Source organism: Prinia subflava, chromosome 2 (assembly GCF_021018805.1).
Source record: "Prinia subflava isolate CZ2003 ecotype Zambia chromosome 2, Cam_Psub_1.2, whole genome shotgun sequence".
NCBI classification, from domain to species: Eukaryota; Metazoa; Chordata; class Aves; order Passeriformes; family Cisticolidae; genus Prinia; species Prinia subflava.
Window position 1 is genome coordinate 27002008 of NC_086248.1, and position 23479 is coordinate 27025486.

At 35.5% G+C, this 23479-nt stretch overlaps 1 protein-coding gene and 1 long non-coding RNA gene across 2 annotated transcripts in view; one reads left to right on the top strand and one right to left on the bottom strand.

The window, feature by feature from the left end:
• The window catches only part of EYS (eyes shut homolog), a 722813-nt gene that overhangs the window by 589292 nt on the left and 110042 nt on the right, over positions 1-23479 (bottom strand). Inside the window, exon 11 of the mRNA XM_063389422.1 lies at positions 22086-22190. Coding sequence (XP_063245492.1) covers positions 22086-22190 — 105 coding nt within the window. The remainder of the gene's footprint in view (positions 1-22085; positions 22191-23479) is intronic.
• Positions 8555-16035, top strand: LOC134546572 (uncharacterized). The gene is made up of 3 exons (XR_010079201.1): positions 8555-11106; positions 12932-13047; positions 14442-16035. It is a non-coding gene; the product is annotated as an uncharacterized LOC134546572 (long non-coding RNA).

Sequence of the window (23479 nt, forward strand, 5' to 3'; positions counted from 1 at the left end):
AGAAGGTAGAAGTGGAGCCAGGGCATTTGTGATGTTTTTCATGGTGTTTGTCTTCCCAACTTACGTGTGCTGAGGCCCTGCTTTCCTGGAAGTGGATAAACATCTGCCTGTGAAGGGACTTGGTGAACTAATTTCTTATTTGCTTTGTTTGCTCAAAACAAGCTTTTCCCACTTTTTCCCTTCTAGTTCTGTCCCCCATCCCCATGCAGAGCAGTCAGTGTCCACACATGGGGGACCTACCTGCCAGCTGAGGTCAAACTACCTCAGCAGCCTGCTGTGCTTTTAGCCTTTATCACCACAAGAGTGCAGTCCTGGCTCACGCTAATTGGCTCAGGACACACGCCGAGGACCTTCTCTGCAGCCCTCTTCCCAACATATCACTTTCAGCACTGATGCAGGAGGCTCTTTCCCATGGCTGAACTTCCCGTTTCTCTTTGTTGAACTTCCAGAGGCTGTATTGGCTCATTTCTGCGTCTTTATTAGCTACCCTGAATGGCAACACCTCCCTTCAACACATCAGATATTTCCCTCAGTTTGTGGTCATCCATGAACCTGCTGAGGAAGCCAGATGTGCATCCCTGAATTACTGGAACAGGTCTCACAGAAAGTCTGTGATATCTCTGCCAAAACTGGGCATTTTCAGCTCTTTACTGGGCAAGCCCCTCAGCAAATTGATTTAATTTACAAGTCAAATGTTACTCTGACATAGATTACCTCTTGAGGGCCTCCCACAACCTTAATTACTGGTACAAACAGAAAATACAGGACAAAACATACTTTTTCTCAATTTTATGAAGTTGTATCAGATCACTAGTTAAAGAAGGAATAATTAACTATTTCCAAAAAAAATAATCCAGTTTTGACAATGTTTTTATTACACCTCTAGCTTTTATTCATATAAAATTGATTTAAAAGATATAAGACTTGGCAAATACCTGCTTCCTGAGACAAAATATGTGTTTTCTAACAGAAAAATGGAAGTAAGACTCCATAATCATTTTAGAAAGGCCAGATATTTTAAATGTTACATGATTTCCATCATATGGCAGGGATGAACACCACACCATAAAATAGATTATGTTATTTACATGATGCTGTCAGGAGGCTTTCATTCTTCAATTTTCTCTGAAAATGATCCTAGAGATTAACATGTACTGGGAATAATTGCCACTGGTGTACTAGAAGTTTTTAAGAGAACACTCTCTGTGTGTTCTCATCGTTAAAAAAAAAATCTTTCAATTCAAAATTCCCTTTACAGTTAAAAATCATACCCAAAGGCATACGTATAACTTCTTGTTCCTCTTCCACTATTCAGAGATGTTAGAGTTATGGTTTTATTCATGAAAGAAGGGTCCTTATAGCTTAAAGGATATTCTTTGAAATTCCTTGACTAGCTCAGAGATTGAGCCATTCTCAATATCTGAATTAATTGGTTAACTGCACACTCTCTTATCTTTGCAGTCCTGTTCCAGTGCAATAGAAACCCAGGGCAGTCCAAGTTGAATTATAATTTCATATCTAGCACACCCACACAAACACACAGGAAGCCTTAGGAGAAAGTTCAGATAGATAGAAGCAGATAAAATTATTTTCTTCCAGACATCTACATTTTCTTAGAAGAAACTGTTCATGAAGTTTTCAAATGGGATTGATTTAATACAAAATAGACATCTAAAAATTATTAAATGAATCATTCTCTAAAAATATCCCTTTTCCCCTGCTTGCTATGCAACTATGTAATTTATCCATGACTTTCATAGGAAGGTAGATGAATTAAATTAATACCATCTCTAGCTAAGGAACTCTTATTAGGTACTGACAAGATTGCTATTAGAGACTCTCCACATGCTTCCAGCTTCTAATTTTATATACAAAGTCTGGTGTTCTTTGGGATATTCCACCAGGATGAAAGCTTCATTTTACTGAAGATGTCTGTCCTGTTATCATTACTGTTTCAAGAAATTCCAGCAGCAGCTAAAACACCTGTTTCTGTTTCTTCTTGAGAGAATCCAGAATACAAACAATTTTGTTTCTAGTACACGGTAAGATAAAAAGGGTGTCATTGAGCCTGATACTTGCAGTTTTCACCCTGGCTTAAATATATGTTTACCCTTAATCTGATTAAGAAAAACTGAAAACTTTTATCTCTTAATGTTAAAAACATCCTGCACTATTTTATATGACGCAAAAAGACTGAAGCTATTCATAGCTCACACATTTACTAAAATCATGTTAACATGATACAGTCAAGTATTTGATAATTTTTTTTTACCATAGTGCTTGAAAGATCAAAGTATCTTTCTCCAGCTCGAAACTAAAATTATTTTACACTCATGTTGCCTGAGAATGAAATTTCAAGAAGGAATTGTATTGTGATTTACCTCTGAATTGCCTTGGCATAATTCATTACCAATGAAGTTAGGAGCAAGAGCTCAGTCATTCACAGGTTTATGCATTAAACCTTAATTTGTCTTGGCAAGATTAAGAAAGCCATGAAGTATTATGACAACACCCTGTACTTTTTGTGATGGTAGTGTACACGATTGGATACACTTACTCCTATTTTTCTTTTTTTACAGCTCCCAAGAGACTAGATTGGGAAGAAAAGTTTAGATGTGCAGGATTCAATGTAAAAAACCCCAAACCAAAACAAAACAAAACACCAAACAAATACAGATACATAAAATGCACCCCGCCAGCCTGATCTCAAAAAATCTCATCTTCTAAATGTTATTTGGATTTTTTGATTTTTTTTCACACCTATGAATAGGAGGGTAATTTGGTTTGATTTGTGATCTTTGGCTGAATTTCTGTTTCCTGTGAGGGCTGAAAAGCCCCTGCTCAAGGTCTAGACAATGGTACAAGATGAGGTGTTGGTATGAGAGACACTATGCAGACAGAACTGGGAGCAGGTATTGGCCTGGCTATACCAGAATTTACTTGCACAGAGAATTCCTGGTGCATGATGTCTTGTTGCTGAGCCCTAGGGCAAAGACTGCAGAATAAATAGTGATAACAGATGTGACCTTTCTGGTAGACTACTATAAGATCTGGTCTTGTACGTGGAACAAATACTCACTGTACCTGCTTTATTTTCTAGGTCATTTGTAGCATTCCCTTCTGTTTCCCTTTGTTTATCATTAAAAGAAAAAAAAAAATTCAACCTCAGCATAACTATTGCACCTAGTTTGTTTCGCCCTTTGAATTGAAGAGTTAGGTTGGGTCTTTCCTTTATTAGCACTTTGGAAAAGGAAGATCGAGGCACAGGGAAGGGGAAGAAATGTCTTTCCTGCTGGAAGATTAAAAAAAGAGAAAATGTGCAACTCAGTCACTACTTTCCATATAGAATGTATTTCCTGGCTAATGCAATGGAAAATATTGTTACTACATTAACTTATTTATTGGATATATTTCTTCATTCATACTTCTGTGAAATTTGTGTACTTATATACATTATATATAACAACCTGGTAGATAATCAGATCCTCACTAGGAAAGGACTTGATGTAGAATGCATCAAATGACTAATTCACATTGATTATGTTTATTCTTTATGCCTGGTACTCCTCCTCCATCTTTTATCTGCATTATTGAATTATTGTATAACACTTGTAATGTCTTTAACATGCTCACTATTAAAAAATCAATGAAATTTAATAAAATTGATTTTTCAAATACAGCCTACAGGGTATTTTGTAAGAAATTATACCTTGTCTTCATATTTTTTTTTCACACTGCTTGGCTAGACATAATGTTTGGAATATTTTTTAATAAATAAATGTTTTAGTTAATAAGGAGAGCTGAGAAACCTTGATCTGCTCACCATCTGCTAGGTGTTGCAGTCCAGGACATGGTTTCTGGCTCAGGATGTCCATTTCTCAAGTATGAAAGCATATGAAACATGTGTTGAAGTGTGTCCCACTGGCTCATGTTCACCTTGCTATGTACTCTGATCCCAGCTCATGTTGCAGTTTGGGATTATTCTACTTAGCAGACTTTGTATTCAGCCCGGTTAAAGTTTTGTGACTCTTGCTGACCCAGCTTTTCAGGCTGTCAAAATCTCTGTGTATGGTGCTCTTCCTTCTGACTAAATCACTTCACCTAGTTTAATGTCATGCACAAACTTGGTGATGATGCATTCAGTCCTGTCATCCATATAGTCTAGGAAGGTATTGACTATTATTGAACCCTGAACAAACCCAGTCATGGGTGGGTGCCAGTTCAACTTTATCCACCATCCTGGTGCTCAGCAGTATAGGCCATTTTTCCACAATTGTGGTCCATCTGTGCAATCCATTTCTTAACCAAATTGTTGTTGGAGGTTGTGCCAAAATGATTTACTAAAGTCAAAGAAGTAAATTCACAGCTCTCTTATAATCCAGTGAACAAACTATTTCATCATTGAAAGCAATCATGTTGGTTAAACCCAATTTACTTTTGTTAAATCTGTGTTGGCTTTTGCCAACAAATCTGCCACATAAGAATGTAAACCCATACTGTTGAATTATCAGCTTGTCTACAAATAGCAGTGATGCTTCCAGCAGGGTGAAAGGCTGTGGTTCTCAGTCTGTGTGGACAACAAATATAATTAAAGTGTTTGTGATGGCCTCAAGGATTCTTTAAAAACACCATATAAACATATATATCATAAGGCCTTTTTTTTAAAAAAAAAAAAAAACAAAAAAAAAAAACCCCTCTAAATTGCAGTTCTTCACTTCCACTGAAAGGGAAATAATTTAGCTTTATTCTGCACCTCAATTTCTTTCATATTCTGAGAGCTTTATTGGTGTTCTAGAGAAGATTCTTGTCTTGTGATTTTAACCCTCAATTTTTGAGGCAGAAATTAAGGCTTTAAAAATTAAGGCAAAAGAATTACTTTTGAAATATTGCTGAAGACTACGATCACAATTTAGTTTTAATTGAATGGTAAAAGTTACGATAAGCTTAAAAAATTAAACAAAGACAGCAAAGAGGATTGTCCTAGGGTGACTTTATGATGTTTGTATCCCCAATCATCTGTCCTGTTTGTGCTGGATATTGAGTTCTGTGCCTTTAGGACTGGTTCCAAGAGTGGAGAGGGAGAAAGAAGCAATGGAGAATTTGTTTTGAAAACAGCTCTCACTCCTGCACATTCCTCTCCTGGACTGTGTTGTCTGAAGCACAGACAGACAATGGGACAGAGATCTCCTGTGCTTTTAGTTAGTTTAGCTAGCTGAGGCAGAGAAGTTGCCTGGACTGTTTTGGTTTTTTTTTTCCCTTTTTCTTGGGACTGTTTAAATCTGTCCTGGACTGGAAAACCCAGGGAGACACCTGGATCTCACACCTGGGGCCCACCGGGGCCCAGGATGGTATTCCCAGTGCTGGAGGGACTGGGACTGACAAGAGACTGAGAGAGCCGAGATACACCCACTGCAGGGACGTTCTGAGTTTGCCATCTCACTTCAGAACAAGAGGTATTATTGTTTCATATTATTCATTTTTTATGCTTGTGGGCACTTTGTTTGTTAAATAAATGGGTTTTTCCACTTTTCTCTGAGAAAGTTCTTTTCCAGACTGGTTAGGGGAGGGGCTGTTTGGGTTTGTGTCCCAGAGGGACCCCATTCAGGGGTTTTCTCCCAAATTTTCCCTAAACCAGGACAAATACAAGGATTCACTTAGTTAAAAAGTAGTTAATAAAGAAGCTTCATGACATGTTTTGCATTGTATTTTAGAACATAACCATATTTTAGACCATTCCTATATCACTCCTTGTCCAGGCCAGCATGCTCTTTGGGAATGAATCTCTTTGTTCTGATACATATGTCCTTAGATTTTTAATTATGTTGAAATATAATTCATTATGTTCAAATAGAGGTAAGGGTCAAACTCTTGATCCTGCAGTCCTTGTGTGCCAGGCAACCAACTCCCTAAGTTATATTCCATATTTTCAAATAGCAGTTGAATTCTGTGAATATTAATAGAATTCATGAGTGATGGACTACTAAACACGGCAATTATACATGGTGATTAAGTAATCATTGAAATTCAGCTAAAAGAGCAAAATTCAGTACTAATTCACTATTAATCAAAAATCCATTTTGATTAATATCCTTAGCATTAAGAATACATAAACTGTCCTTTCAAAATCATATCACCCAATTGTAAGGAAATTCTGGAGCAGTAGGTTATTTTAGCTTTTTCATCACGGCTAGTTAACAGCTTGATCCATCTGTTAACATGAAGGACACTATAAAGCAGATGTGAAATACATTCATTTTCAACTGAGCTTAATAGGCATAAATACCAAAATATACAACTAAATCCAGAAATATTTGGAGGAATTTCATGGTTTTCTTAATTGCATTTCTATTTTCAGGAATTTTATTTTTGCATAGAGCATGCACCTCTATTACAATTTATTGTAATATGTTTGTTTAATTTATAAGTTATATTTATTAAAATTACTACATGTAATTGATCTATATTTATATATATGAGGAACAATCTCTTGAATGATAATAAAGCTTTTTTTCCAGACTCCTCTGTCTGCTATGTAGACAAAGAGAACATCTACCATTAAAACTAGATGAGGAGACAGATCATTCAGAGGGAATCAGAATGGGTATTCTAGAGCAAAAAGACTTCAGAAATAGAAACAGTTCTGTCTGCAAGATGCAAACTATGTAAGATTTAACTGAATTCAAATCTAAGGTCAGTTATCTTTCCTATTAATACATAAAAATTTTGACCTGCATCTGGTCAATGTAGTCACCCACAGTGCAACCTTCCCCTTACTGCAGAGAAACCCTAATACAATATTGTCTGTCTCATAGCCTTACATTTTTAATAAAAATTTTGCACTCAATTTTTGTTATTACTTTCCTCTCACGTTCTTTTCTCCTCTTGAGGAAAATTATTGTATTGGGTTCTTAGTATCTTTCCCAGTTGAATGTGTTTTCTGTGTTAGTATGCTTTAGCCTGGCCACCTCTATGTGCTGATATCTGTACAGTTCTATCCATTCTCCAGTGCAGCTCTCTGCTCTTTCTTGAGGCAGCTTAACCCCACTTCAGTCAGATCCCTACCCAGACTTCACATGCATTATTCACATTCTTGTCGCTTTTCCCGGACCTCTCACTTGTTCTGCACTGTTTGTTCAGCCAACTGCTCACTCACATTTTGACAATACACAGTTCCCATTTGCTTTTGTCATTTTATCAGGGCTAGCATTTCAATGTTAACATTTAATAATTTCAGCAAAATAGCCTAACTTGTTGAGAAGATTTGACTTCAGATTCCAAGATGTAGCTGTGAGACTTAGAAGACGCAACACATATCTCACAAAACATGAAGACTATAATTTAACATTGAAATACAATCAGAGATAGTAGGTTATAAAAGAAATGAAATGAAGTGCCATGGCAACACCCCTTTTTTGTTGTTGTTTGTTTATTTGTTTGTTTTCATTTTGGCTAGAAGTCATTTTTCTTCCAAAACAAATTTTTCTTTTTGAACATTCTTTTTCTTTTCAGGAAAATATGGATGAACTGAACCCAGTTTGACAGCCAAGACAACATTTAAACACTCTGATATTTATTCCAGTGATTCTAAAGCTAACAGTTCATAAAGTATTCTCTTTTTCAAAGCTGTATTCACCTTGAAAAATGCATGATTCACTGTAAATAACCAGTAAAGTCAATAATGTTTCACCAGAGTGAAGATTTCAACTTGTCCTTCTGAGACCTTTCTAATAAGATGCCACTTGGTTGAACAGTTGATTGTTGAACAGTTACTGCATTTTTCCAAAATAAATATTTCAATAAAAGCAGTTACCTACAATACCAAAAAAACCCAGGACTTGGCAGCATGACTGTGTTACTTAGTCTTCTGTCAGCAAGAAATTTCCTTTTACTATTACTACAGACTGTTGGTTTTTTTGGGGGGAGGAAGACAGGAAGGAGGAAGTAAACACATATTACACAGTAATTATAATCTGCATTATTTTGTATGGACTATTCTCTTTCCACAATGCTTTAGAAAAACAGGCTTTTAAATAGGTTTCAAGTGTCTCAGAGTATGGAAGTGAAAAGCTGGTAGGACCTCTGACATTTGTGATATTAATTTGAAAATAAGCTAAATTTCATAGTATTATAGACATAAAGAATAAAAACTCTAAACATCAGTTTCAACTTGACAGTAGGTACTTCCCCAAGAAATCTAATTAACTCACTCTTATTCTTTCCACTACTTTTAAGATTGCTCTTCTGGAGGAATCTCACATGCATTTCACTGAGTAATCAGCTTTGGTTGCCAATTACTGTTCTTCTAGTGATCTGAAATACGTTAACTCTTTTGTAGAAAATGAATAATTAGAAGACATTCAGTGTAACTTATTATTTCTCTGGCTTTCATTAAGCAGAATAAATAATTATTTAATTCATCACATGCACAGCTAGCAAGTGCAATTATTTGATCGATACACCTTCATAAATGACAGTGACATTATAGACATTGGCACTTCTTGCTGATATTCCTTGAGATGTTCTCAAAACCATCTGCTTTTATAAAAGGCAACAAGATAACTGGTGTATTAATATAAGCATGATAGCTTATCTTTTATAATAGATATAAATCTTCCTGAAATGTATGATTCTTCTATTTTTCTCTAAATTATAATATAACTTTTAATGAAATATTGTCTCATTATTTCTTGAAAGTCTTGACTATTAATTTCTCTTTCTAAAGCCAGATAATATGTCATATGCTACAATATATGCAAAAATCTATAATTTTTATCTTGTTAAAAAGTTCTGGCCTTGTTATAAATTCATCATATAATTAAAATTAGAAAATGGAGACTAAAAAATTATACTTTAAGCATTTAAACTGTTTATTATATTTATCCTTGTACCTTTAAAAATAAACTTCATAAGTGAAAATTTATGTAATTAAGCTTTTTGCATGCAAAATCTCATTAAATTCAATGAATCATTTCAAATTCAAAAAAGACACAAGTCTAAAAGTTCTGTTTCTGCCCACTCCATGGATGGTAAAGTTGTGTTCTGATGCTTCTAATGACTGAAAAACTTTGTCATTGGTTCTCCTTTTCTATCACAGTGGAGAATTCACAATAGATTTTTGTCTTAAGGTGGCTGAAATTGAACTCGCTACCTTAAATGTAGAAAAATTGAATCTATGATAAGGAAATCACAATATCTAATATGCAATTACCACTGTCAGTCTTTCAGCTCTCAGTGATTACTTATGTTATCTGTCCCAAGGAAAAAAAGTGGAAAGTGAAAACTGTTCCTAAATATACCTATCTTTTCAACATATGTCCTTTAAAAAAAAAAAAAAAAAAGGACTACTAACTCAGAGATATGAGGGAGAAAAAGAAAATTCGGATAAGTAACAGCTTACTGTTACTATTTGTGTTACTAACCATTACTATTTACAGCACACATTCACATCCTAGAGCTGACCTAGTCTTCCTGTGGATCCTTGTGGGTGAAAATCTGTGCAGGAGTCACAGGGTGCATTCACAGCCCAGAAAGTTAACCATAAAAAAAACCCCAAAAAACTGTAACAAACCCCAGAAGCCGATTCAAAATCAGAATGGACAGTAGGTCAAGGAAGGGTGTTCTCCCCCTCTACTCTTCCCTCTTGAGGGTCCCACCGGCATTATTGCATCCAAGACTGGGGTGCAAGACTAGAAGGGCTTGTCAGAATGGGTCCGGAGAAGAGCCACAAAAATGACCAGGGCACCTCTCCTATGAAGACAGGCTGAGACTTCCAGGGTTGTTCAGACTGGAGAAGGCTTGGAGGACACATCATTGTGGCCTTCCAGTGCCTTAATGGGGCTTATTAAAGGGAGGGAGAGGGACTTTTTATACGAGCACATAGTGACAGGACAAGGGGCAACGGTTCTAAACTGAAAGGGGCAGGTTTAGATTGGATGTTGGGAAGAAATTCTCCAGTGCAAGAGCGGTGAAGAACTGGAACAGTTTAATCAGAGAGGCTGTGGATGTCCCATTCAGGGAGTGTTCAGTTCCAGACTTGATGGGGGAATTGAGCAAGCTGGTCTAAGGAAAGGCATCTCTGCCCATGGCAGTGGGGTTTGGAACCAGATATCTTTAAGATCTCCTCCAACCCAAACCATTCTATGATTGCATTATTTCAGTGCTGCATTAAAACAATGCTAATACAGTAAGTTTGAGATGCTGTGTTTAGTTTACTCAGTTACATTAGAATAAGTGGAGAAAAAAGGTTTAAGATAAAGGTAAGTGTAGCTAGTGATGTTAAACTCCCAGTGTTCAGCTCATAGCTATGACTATATACATTACCACAGCAGTGGATAAAGGTAATCCTCTTTCTACTTTGAAGAATACTTAGAATTCTTTTATTGCATCAAAATCCCACAGGAATGAAATGAGTATTAAATCTCATAAAGTGGAGAAACTCCAAGAGAGAGATGCACTCTCGCTTGTAGTAGAGTCTGTGGGTGGCCATGAGTGGCAAATTAGATAGGAGTTTGCAGTGTAATATGACAGAAAAATGCAATTCAACAAAAGTAACAAGTCATGGAGAATGACAGCAGTTGTCATTCTATACAGCTCATGTGATATAGGATCACCCAAACACACCATTCCATTGCATGTAGTTTGGCATCAGAGAAGCTGTTGATATACAACTTGAGAAGATAATTTGTATTGAAGGGCTGCATATTTGAAGAAAAAAAAAAAAATAGAAAGATGTAGGTGGGTGGACAAGAGGATTACCCATTGATAATTTCCTATATATACCTGAAGAAAGAAAATCACTGGTGGGATTAACTATTGTCCTACTGGAACTCGCAGTGCTACTGGAATGCTATTGCATCCCTGCAACATCAGAGCTAAATTTGTCTAAAGCGTACTAGAATATGCACTAGAAATTTGTTTCACTAAAATGTTGATATATCAATGCCTTCATTAATCTTTATAATATAATTCCACCTTTTTTTATAGGATGAAAACAAGGAGGAAAAATATGGTGATGTGATTAGTTAAAGCTGGTGGGAAGCTGAGCCCAACACAGCTGCTCACTCAGTACCTGACAGTGGGATGAGGGAGAGAAGTGGAAGAGCAAAAGTAAGAAATCAAATCTGAAAGCAAGAAAGCAAATCTGTTCATGCAAGCAAAGAAAAACAAGGAATTTATTCTCTGCTTTGCACCAGCACTCAGTTGCTCAGCCTTCTGTAGGAAAGCAGAGCTCCATCATGCCCAACAGTGACTTGGGAGACAAACATCCCTCACATCCTCCTTCCCTCAGTATTATATGCTGAGAATGATGTCATATGGTATGGGATGTCCCTGTGGTTATTTGGGCTCAGCAGTACAGCTATAGCCTCTACCAAATCCTTGTGCATTCCCAGCTTATTTGCCAGCAGGGCAGTGTGAGAAACAGAAAAAGCCTTGCTCTGCAAACACTAGCAAGAGCAATTAGCAAGAAACATTGGTATAACATCAACACTTATTTTGTCACAGATCCAAAACATTTCATTACATGAGGTGCTATGAAAAACATTAACTCCATACCAGCCAAAACCAATAGAATTTTTTTTAAATGAAGGTTTGTTTTGGAAGACAAGGAAGGAAGTTAATTTCATGAAGAGAAAGCTAAGCGAACTTACTTGAAAAAAAGAAACTTGAATTTGACCAAGAAGTTCAACTAAAGTTTAACTAAATCCCAGTTAGCAAAGCTGAATAATTCTCTTGGAATTGTATGTGCAATCTGTACTATGCTCTATTTCTCTCCTGGCTGATGTACAGACTCCCCATCCAGCTGTCAAAGCCTGCTTTTTACTCTCTGAAAGTCCAGCTGACACAGTTGGCACAGTCTGAGTTACAAGCTTAAGGAAGAAAGCTGCTGAATCCTCTCAGGGAGTACTTCCAGATTGGTTATGGGTTGGATTCCTGCCTAGTAAGTAGAAAGAGTAACCAGATATCCAATTCCCTGTCTAACCACAATTTATGCAAAATAGACTGGAGAGAATAATTATCCTAGTTATGAAGGCAGACTGGAACTTCAGACAGGTCTTCTGCACTGCTAACCACAGTGGATTATTATTTCACTGTGTGACAGTGCCTAGTAGTGATAAATTTGTCATTCGGAGTTGGTCTACAAGGATATCTTTTATCTACAATGAGAAGTGTTTTTCCCCAGCCCTTTTATCAATTTCAATTCATAAAGAAGTAAAGAAGTAAAACACATTTGGCAAGTCTGCTTTAACATGTAGGAGTATAAAAAAAGGTACGAAAAGAAGGCATAGAAACGATACAGAGTGATGACATATTCTCATGAAGTACAGCATTCAACCACACTCAGGTAAATGAGGATATATTTCTCATTCAATTAAAAAAAAATTAATGAAGACAAAAGAAAATTATGTCCAGGGTAAATAGGTACGTTTACATAGAATTTAGTTACAGAAACGTGTCATAAAATTTATTGATGAGAAAAATTCATCACCTATGGAAAGGATAAAATTCAGTGAGTTTTCTATTTAAATGTTTCCCTGAGAAAGTACATACAGTATTCTTTCATTAACCTATGACTTTGTTTGCTAAATCAAATAAATTTGCATAAGTAATTTCGATTACTTACCTGAACAGTCATAAATATATATTGATAATAGCCAGCTAGAGAGATATTGTGTATATATTTTAAAATTATTTTTGTGTATCCAAATGTGATTTTATCATTGATATGTAAATTAAATTTCTAGATATCATAAGAAATATGCAAACATAAAATTACGCATGTAACCAAGAAAGTTTATATTGAACTTAATTAATAATAATGTCAGTAAGATGCAGTCAATGGCTCAATGTCCAAGTTGAGATCAGTGACAAATGGCATTTCTCAGAGGTCACTATTCAGACCAGCATTTTTTAACATCTTTTTTGGCACTAGGACAGTGGAATTGAGTGACCCTCGAGCAACTTTGCTGACTACACCAATCTGTGTGGTGATGTTGAGATGCTGCAGGGTAGGGGTGACATCCAGAGGAACCTTGATAGGTTTGAGAGGTAGGTAAAAAACATAAAATTCAGATTCCAGACCTGAGACAGGGCAATCCCAAACACAAATACAAGCTGGGCTGAGGTTTGGCAGAGTTTTGGCAAGGTTTGCAAGAACAGGACAGAAAGGACAGAAAAGGACTGTGGGGTACAAGAGTATGTAATGAGAAGACAAGGGGGGGGATGGATTCTAGTACCTAAAGCGGGGGTTAATAAAAGCAAGGGAGAGGGACTTTTTCTATGGGTAGATAATGATGAAGACAAGGGGTAATGATTTCAAACTGAAAGAGGGCAAAATTAGTTAGATATTAGGAGAAATTCTTTACTGTAAGGGTGGTGAGACACTGGTTTTCCAGAGAAGGTGTGAATATTTCATCCCTGGAAGTGTTCAAGGCCAGGCCAGATTAGAGACTTGGTCCAGTGAAAGGTGTCTCTGCAGGAGTGCAGGAACTAGAGGATCTTTAAGGTCTCTTCCAATCCAAAGCTTTCTATGATTCTGTACTGATACTGGGTCTATAAAAATATCTGCACCAAAGGGAAAACATTCCCAGGCACAGGGTGCATAGATGAAAAGGTTGTCTCAAGTGTACAGGCTATATTTAAGAAAAGACATACAGAAGAGTAGTTGACATAACATTCTATAATTCGAGAAAATGAAAATATTTTGTTGAAGAATCAATTAACCTTGGAAAGGGATCCCAACTTAAACATGTAGATCATCAGTGAATTTGATTGTAACCAGGATCATGGGTAAAGCTTCCCCTACATTTCATACTGCTGTAGTAAACTCCATTAAGTTGTGCAGGTGTTCCTTTCTTAAGAAACAGGTATGCAACACTGATCATTGATGACTTTTATGTTATTGCTAATTACATCAGCTTTGCTTTATTGTTTTTAAAGTGAACTGTGACTCTGGTCTCAGGACTTTCCGGTTATTTGGACTGAGTACTTGTTTTGAGGACTGCCTATGGAGGTTGGATGCAACAACAGATTAATAGTGTGGGCAGCCTAGACTTTAAGGTGGATGGAAAAAAACCGTGCTAATATTTAATTTAGGTTTTTTTTTTTAAATTGCTGAAGTCATAACACATGCAGATAGGGTGCAGTTTGTCTCAAACAGTGTGTTTCAACAATTTGGGCAGTAGTTTCACTATTTCAGTCCTAAGTAATCCTCTAAAAAGGACTGCCAATTATGTTGAACATAATAAAATGGTGTAGCAACTTTTGTGAGGTTTCATTTTACTGAACTTCTGAATTGTGCCTTACTACAGCTAATTTTCACTGTTTTTACAGACTTTAATTCTGTCCTTATTGTCCTGCTACACACATCATTCTTCATGTAATCTTTTTGATGATTCATGTTTAGCTATAATACATATGCATTTTCTACTTGTCCTTTTCAGATCCAGACAGTGGATTAAAGCATAACATTGCACTTTATTAAAATAGATGAACTGTTTTAATAATCATGAGAAGAATATGGAAGAAAATTGTGAATTATGTGAATTTATGTGAATTAAAAGAAAAATTAAAAGAAAAAAAAACACCTCTAAAATTCATCTGTAAAGATGAAAGAATGGCATCAGAATAATGCTAAGGAGGCATCTGTCCACTTTTACTGCAATGTCTTTAGTGAGAGAGTAAATCACATCAGTTGGTATTCGTCTCATCTCATCTATTTTCTGCTGGCTAACTATGAAAACTATGTTTTATGAATACAAACTCTCCCAGTTTAAGCTCTGATACAAAAGATTGGTACATCTAGCAAAATTATATCCAGCTATTTCCTATTTTGTTTGCAGCAATGAGGATTACCCTTAAACCAACAATCAACCAACCACCAACCAACCAACCAACCAAACAAAAACTCTCTGGATCATATTAATACTGAAAATGAAAAAAAAACATGAAGAAAGCATATTGTATAAGTGTTCCTAATATAAATCAAGCATCATGACACTATTACAATACACATTGAACAATACTTTTTGGCGTGTTTCATCCAATATTCTATATGAATTAAATGGAAACATATACCAATTTAAATAACATACAACAAAAGTGATGACTAGCAGAGGAGTAATGCAGAACTGTTTATTGAAACCTAAGAAGGGAGGTTGTCATGGAAACAGCTGGGTTAGAAATCTTTTTGTTGCTACAATTTTATTCAGCTGATGTTTATTCTTTATGTTATTTTAATAAATTCATCTTCCGGATGTCATTCCTGATTTTAATTTTTTTCAGAATAAGGTGTTATGTTAAGAACTTTTCAGATGTAAAGAAAAGACTAATGGCGTATTCATGTACACTGAAACATACAAAAAGGAAAATTTTCATTTTACTCCTACTCTCATTTAGCTGAAAGACTAAAAGAAAAGTTGAGTAGAAGAGTGAGTCATTCCCTCCATAGAAGGCTATCATGACACGCTACACAATATTTTGCCTCAAGTGAACTAAAGGAAGAAGGAAACCTGTAAAAACAGTCTCACTAAATTTGAACAACTTAAATTATTTATCCTACATGAATAAAACAAGAGAAATGAAAACAGCAACTAATAGAAGTAATTTTAAAAAATAATTTAAAACCAAAAAATCTTTAAAATTAAAACAAATAAAATAAACAAGAAGCAGGTTAACCAGAAAAGGAACGTAAGTACTCAGTGACAAAAAAGAAAAATTCTTGCTAACTAGCCTGTCTGCAAGAAACAGAAATTTAATTTGTCTTTATGAACATACCTGCAACAAATACAACTTTGTAAATATTAATTTTCATAGAGAAAAAAAAGGTGAAATACCAAAGGAAGCAGAATGGAAAGGGTAACAAGTGGCATGTCTTCAGAAAACAATCTGAAGGAAGCAATATAAAACAAATTTAAAAGCATACTCAAAGAATTAATAGTATTTCAATCAGCAATATAAATGGCCAAAATGAAAAGAAACACTAGGGACCAATAAAAACGATATGAAGACTGAGCCACATAAAAGAAAAATGTACAAAGAAACTACAAGGCAATAAAACATACGGGGAATGAATCCATGGGTTTGAAAATGTACTTTATTTCTTGGAACAAGAGTTGATCTCAGAGTCTCCATGGATACTTTTTTCCCCTGTAAACTGGTTCATTGATAGGTAAATGCTGGTTCACTGATATGCAAAAAGTTTTCTGGCCACATTAATCTTAACAAAGATGGGAATACAACACAGGTCCTTTAGGACTGTCTCATCAGTTGTCTGCCCTTCAATTTTCTGATAGATTCTGTGAAGGATTACATTCACTCTATATTGAGCCAGCACCATATTAGTTCCAACATCACATATTAAATCAAGTATCAAATAGTAGCTGCATATATATCATCACTTAAATTTCCTTGGCCATTTCTTCCATCACTGAAGATGGCATTAGGTTGCACTTTTATTACATTGTATTCAGAATACATATTAGTCAATACTGATCAGTCCTTATGTTTTTAATGATGAAGATTACACGGGGATAACAAGTGATGGCAGCAGATAATGCCTATCATTTTCTTCTGTATTTTTGGTAGTGACTGGAGGTGTTCTCTGCTCCAGGGAAAGAGGCTGGAGTTTCCTCCAAAAAAAATGATGAAAAACAACTGATGGTATTATTTAAAAACACAAGATGCCTTGCTCTGTTGAACACAGGTTTCAGACTCCTTGGAATACCTTGATACCTTGCTTTTCCAGTGTCATTTTCCAGACATAGCTGCTATGGGTGCAGCACTTGAATCTATCACAGTTCTGAGCATCAGGTTTATTTATGGCCTTTCCACCCTGCATATAAGAGTCATTGTTACAGTGCTTTCCCCACATTTCAAGAATCTTATAAAAAATTCCCTATGTTACTTGTATCAGTGAATAACATGAATTTAAATATTTTAGAACTTTGTTACTACAAACTTCATCCTTTGTTGCAAGACAGACTAGAGGAGGGTAAAATAATCAAAGTTCCTATTTTTACTTTTCCTTAAATCTACTGATTCACAACACTGATGTTTGTGGGTGTGTGATGGGTTCACCTTGGATCGTTTCCAGACCTCCATCCAGCTAGCTGCTTTCTTACTCCCTCTCATCAGCAGGATGGGAAGAGAAAATCAGATTAAATATCTCATTGGTTGAGATAAAGACAGTGAGATCACTTACTAGTGAGAATTATGGGAAAAATAAACTCAGCTTGGAGAAAATTAGTTTAATTTATTGCCTATAAAACCTAGAGTAGGTTAGTGAGGAACAAAGCAAAAACTAAAACACATTACATTTGACCTGACCTGCCTAAAGTTCAGAAAGAATGCTTGTAAAATCTCCTGTACAAGGTCATCACTATATAGCAGTAACCCGCCCAAGCTATATTTTTATACAATTATTTGCCTATCATAGAGTTTCCAAAGATGTTTAAAATGTTCACCTGAAAGCCACACGTCTTTTAGTAAGAGAGAAAAGGACTTAGGTAATGATTTGTACAATATCTAAAGATATTGTCTGATTCTATGTGTCTGATCTATTTGTATATTGCTCTTATTGTCTTATCTTGAGCTGCAAAAATAAAGAACCTGCTCTGTCACAAAAATCCACAAAATAGACCCTGAAGAGACCATTACTTAAAGCAACTTATACTTTTTGATGCACGGGATTCCTGTGTTGTGTTAATAAAATTAGGATGTAGCACAGGGAAATTAGAAAAACAAAACCAAAAGGAAAAAATCAAACTAACCAAACAAAACCAAAACAAAACCCAACCAGACAGAAAACAACCCTCCTCCCCAAAAAACCCAAAACTCCCCAAAAAAACCAAACCTCAGCATCAACCCAAATTGCTTACAAGGAAAGGATTTTGTCTAGATAAGTACTTTTAAAATCTGACTCTAGTTATTTCAGGTTTCCAGCAATGCTGAGATACATTTATGTGAATTAATGATCTGTATTATTAAATGACCTCGTTTCATCCTACTTAGTGACAATATCTTATCAACAGCAGGATGGACTACTGCAATAATTTCTAAGAAAGGTCTCAGCTGTATTATAGAGAATTTTAATGGATTATTTTTAAAGCTGCTGAAAAGGGATTTGTCATATAAAAATAACAGTTTGAGATTTAAAATTGACGACATATTAAGAAATTGAACTACTTGAAAGTAATTAATAAAGTATAAGATACATTTTCATAAAATGAGCTCATACAATTAAATGCATATATTTTAGTTTTGTTAAAGATAGAATGTTCTGATTTATTAACAATAAAAAAAAATTGTGCTTTTCAAGGATGAATGAACTCTATATGTAAGTTTGAAAACAAACTAAAAATACCCGCAATTTTTGGGTCATTTTAATGGACTGTGTAGGCTGCAGAAGTATTTGGGGTTGATCTGAGTAACTCTCTAAGAGAAAAAACTCTCTTGGAAAGTTCATACAGACAGAAATACGTCAGATTGATGATTAATATAGCACAGGTCGATTTGCACATTATATGTGTGTTTCCTACTTTAAGCTCTTTAAGTAAAATAAAACTGGAGCACCACAAATCTCAATCAAAAGCAGTTTTGTCAGATTATGAATCTTCTCTGACAATTTAATTCTCTAAACTGCCCCCAATGGCAATGTTCTAGCTGTTCTGCCGTTCTTAAACACTCTACTTTATAAAGACACAACATCTGAAAGATCCTACTCATTATCAGAAGCAGACTAAGTATTACCATAACCTTCTTTTCGAGTTAATGAACATTGTTTTTTAATCAGACTAATCAGCTTGGTTTCTTCAAATACAACCAAATATCTACAGCACACAGTACTGTGCTCATGTTCTCACTGGGCCAGTTATGCATTTTCCATATGTAACACTGCATATCAGATGAACTTTTAGAAAAAAATATATATCTTTATAATAAAAAAGTCTAGTCTTACATCCACTTTGCACTGAAATTCTAGAACATAAAAACAACTTTTTCCTTTCAAAACATGTAGGTTTGTTCTATGTTTACTATCATACAGCATCTCTTCATTATTAAGCCATGTCAAGGTCATTAGTTAAACTATCTTCACCCATTGCTAATGCAAAGCTCTTTGGGAGCTTTTCCACATCTGTCTTAGCCTAGCATTAATATTTCTGAATGAAAAACTAAAAAGAAATTAATGCTTTCCTTCTAAATTGTACTTTAAGAGGACTTATGCTCTCTTATATTCAAATAAATTATGATACTGTTATGTTATAATTTGAAGAAATAATATTCAATGAATTTTAATGTATACAAATCCTAACTGTGATTACCCTTTTAATGTATGTAACTCCTAACTGTGGTTACCCCTGAATTTTTTAGTCAAAGGTAAAAAACAATGCTGCTCACTTCTGACATGGCAGAGATGTTGACATATTTCTTCCCCAACAAAGTTATCTTAAGATGTATCTAGTAAAATAGAATCAGTATTACTCATAAAATAATAATCTAAATAAAATTAGAAATAGAACCTCCCCTGAAGACACAAGAAAAATCTTTATGTTCATTGTTTGTAGCATATTTGAAATTGAAAGGTCAAATTTGAGAAGACATCATTATACACCTGAAATAAGGTGCAGATACCATTTTAGACAACAGAGACAAAGCAGAAAAGTGCAAAGAAAGCAGCTACCCACCCAATGAATAAAATGTCAATGGTCTAGTCAGAAAGACAGTTACAGATACAAGTTTTTTCATTTACAAAACTTGATCCTTTGGACATATCCAAATTCTCTGTATTCCTTTATGTTTTGCTGTTGAATATATATGATTTATTCAAATTTTTTTTTTATTTACTTATTATTACTTCCTTGCTAAAGATCCAGCAACTATTTTCCTCTGAAAAGCAAAACTTATTTCTTTTCCAGAAATCCAGTAGGACACTGGCTGTCAACGAAAGTATAGAGGGATAAATTGACATTTCTCACTTAAAGATTAGCTAAAGTCAGCTGTGTTAGCTTTTGAAGTGATACTCTTGTTAAAACTGAGCTAGCAGTAAAAACATCCAGTAACGTAGCTACTTGTGATTTCAGGCAATTTACAGACATTATTTAATCGTATCAATGTATTTGCAAGATGGTTACATTTGTTTATCTGCACCTTGACCTAGCGAATATGAACTGAGATACTAATTAATTTAGCCAAGGGCAAAAATTTTAGATTAAAATTGTCTTCTTTTTAGCTCATTGTTAGATATTCACATCAGTACACAATTTTCCCCTTCTCTAATTCAGTTTGCCATTATATCAGCAAGGTAGCTGTAGATTGTGATACAGCAAGTCTTAACCCTTTTCAGAAATAACTGATCATTTCTACAGATGACCCCTGGTTCACAACGAGGTTTTGTGATCATGTGACTGATGATGAAGAACCACTGCTGTACACAGGATTTTTTTAGAGTCACTAGAGTGAAACTCGTAAGTTTTAGTGTATATGTCCATTATATAAACTTCATTGTTCCAGATGAAGGAATTATACACACTAGGAATTATAATAAAAATTAATTGGGTAAGGAAACCTTTACAAAGTGACTGGGTTTTCTTTAAAGAAAGAGGCACAGACAATTACTAATACAATGCCACAACAATTTTGTTTCTTGTCACTGACATGCACTCTGCTGTATGAAAGAGATCTCATTTTAGATGTGTGGAAAGAAAGAGGTGCAGGATGCTTCTGTGTAAAATCCACTGTAGATAAAAGTTTTGGTGAACACCGAGAAGAGTCAAACACATGATAGCAAAGTGATGCATTGAATGTGATAATCTCCATCTCAGAAGAACAAAGTAGATAATGTCTGTGTTAATGTTTTGCTACAGCCTTTATTCAGTGAAACACCTGACAGTCTTACATTTGTCTCAGTGAAGCAGCAGACTTGAAAGCATCACCTTATCTTTGAAGATATAATTCAGTATTGTCTTCAGTTCTCTACTTAGCAGATAGTGACCTTAAGGCATTTAAGGCTCTTATATTATTAAATACATTAAAGTTCTCTTAAAATAAGTTGTTCAGGTTGAGAGGGTTCATTGAAGACCTGCATTTCAGTACTTTGACATTTCCAGGCTTTACTGATCACCATCAGTTCATCTTCAAACACCACAGTACTATAAGTACTTTTAGCCCATAAATGTATAAAATTAGTTTTCTTGACCTTAGTTTCCATAATAAAAACAAGCTTATAAATGCACACATCAAAACAAGAACCATTTCAGAATTTATCAGCAATTTCTAATCCATATTTATGAATGAACTTACAATGTGCAAAATTGGTACCCCAGGCTCCTTTGGCCAAAGAAATTTTTAAGGTCAGGAATTTCTAACCCACCCTTTTCTACATTTTATAAGTCAACACAGAATAACATGTAAAATCTCAAATTAAGCAATGTATATACAATTAGCAAAGCAAAATCTTCAGCATCATATATCATTCTCCCTAATTTTGATTGGTCTTTTTGCGTTGTTCTTAGTTAACTTGCCACCTGGCCTGATGCATCTTGGATGTCCCTTATATCCTCTAGCATATCTTCCAGCCTTATCCAATACATTGGATACTTCAGGACATTTCAGATGTATGAAGATCAGGCAACCAGACTGAGGTCATACAAACTTAAGAGCAATGTTCAGTTCTTTTGGGAATTAGTAATTTGGCCAATGGAATATGATTTGAAAGACTGGGGTTTTTATGTTTGCTAAATTTCAACATTTTGCTGCCTAAACCTAATACATTTTTTAAAGAATGTATTGCTGTAAGGTGTCTATACAAATATACACTAAATAGATTAAAATATTCAGTTTTGTCGTATTTCTTTCCCAGTATGTTCCAGTACTACAAATATTTGTCGAAATATTCTATAATTTATAGAAATTTCTTATCACAAACTAGAGAAAAAAATCTTTTTATTAGTCTAAATAACTAGCTCTGTACATTTCAAAATGCAAGCAGAATGCTTTCATTGTACAAGACTTTACAGCACTTGAGTACCAAATATGGGACCACCATATTGTGCCAACATAGCAATTATATAAAAAGTATAAATGCTTACCAAAGGGGCAGTTGCATTTGAAGCCACTTATGTCCTCTTCACAGGTTCCTCCATTCCAGCAGGGTCTGTCTTGACACCCTTTGATGTGAACAGAACATGTTTCTCCTGAAAATTTGAATTAAAAAAAAAATATAAAATAAAAATTTGCTGACATGTTCAAATCATAGAAATATATTTGTAATGAAAAAAGTCTATGGGATTGTCACAGTCTATGTGGTGACCTCACTGGCCATGGTACACTGCGTACACAGGACTACTGATAGACTCCCTGTGTGTCATGAATTTTTTTGCTTCATCAGTTACAGGGTAGTCCATTTTGACAGGCAAAGCTGGAAGCATTACAATCAGGAAAATAGAAAGCTTTCTTACTGAGGTTATACATAATCCTCAAGCTTTTTTTTCCAGTATACAAATCTACAGCATTCAAGCAATTTTTGTCCAGTTTTGTCAACACTTCTCTTTCATTTTGCTCTCTGATATCTTTGAAACAGAATTGTGAAGTATTATTGCATATGAAAATTAGGCCAACACTAATTTACAGATATTTATTTGTAATAGAACAGTTCAGCCTATGTTCTACAGAAAGTTGTCAGTACTGTAAGATTGGACATTTCTTTTCATCCATGTAATACAAAGGAGGAATAAGATCAAATCACTAAAATAATTCTATTGATCAACTAAAATAATCACAAAGGAATATTTAATGAGGCAAAACATGGATAAAAGAGGATGAAATAATGAAGAGCAAATCTAGGATGTATAGTGAAATGTAGAATTGTAATCTGCAAAAGGAATTGCTTTGATATGTAACAGGAAAAGCTATTTCCAGTATATTGGGTTTGTCTGGCCACGTTTTGGTAGAAGAAGGAGCACAAGGGTGGCTTCTGTGAGAAGGTGCCAGAAGCTTCCTCCATGTCCATGAAAGCCAACATCACCCAAGTCCAAGATGGACGTGCTGCTTGCTAAGGCTGGGTGGACCAATCAGAGATGGTGGTAACACCTCTATGATAGCATATTTAAGAAGGAAAAAAAAAGGTCTTGTGCAGGTGAAATTGCAGCCAGAGAACAGCTGAGTGAGAACATGTGGGAGGAACAACTACGCACACACCAAGGTCAGTGCAGAAGGAGGGGCAGGAGGTGCTCCAGGTGCCAGAGCTGAGATTCCCCTGCAGCCCGTGGTGAGACCATGGTGAGGCAGCTGCAGCCCAGGGAGGGCCAGGGCATACAGAGATCTGCCTGCAGCCCAGGGAGGAGACCCACACTGGAGCAGGTGGATGCCTGAGAGGAAGCTGTGAACCTGTGGAAAGTCCATGCTGGAGCAGGGTCTTGGCAGGGACCTGCAGACCTGTGGACAGAGGAGACCACACTGGAACATGGCTCCTGGTCGGACTTGT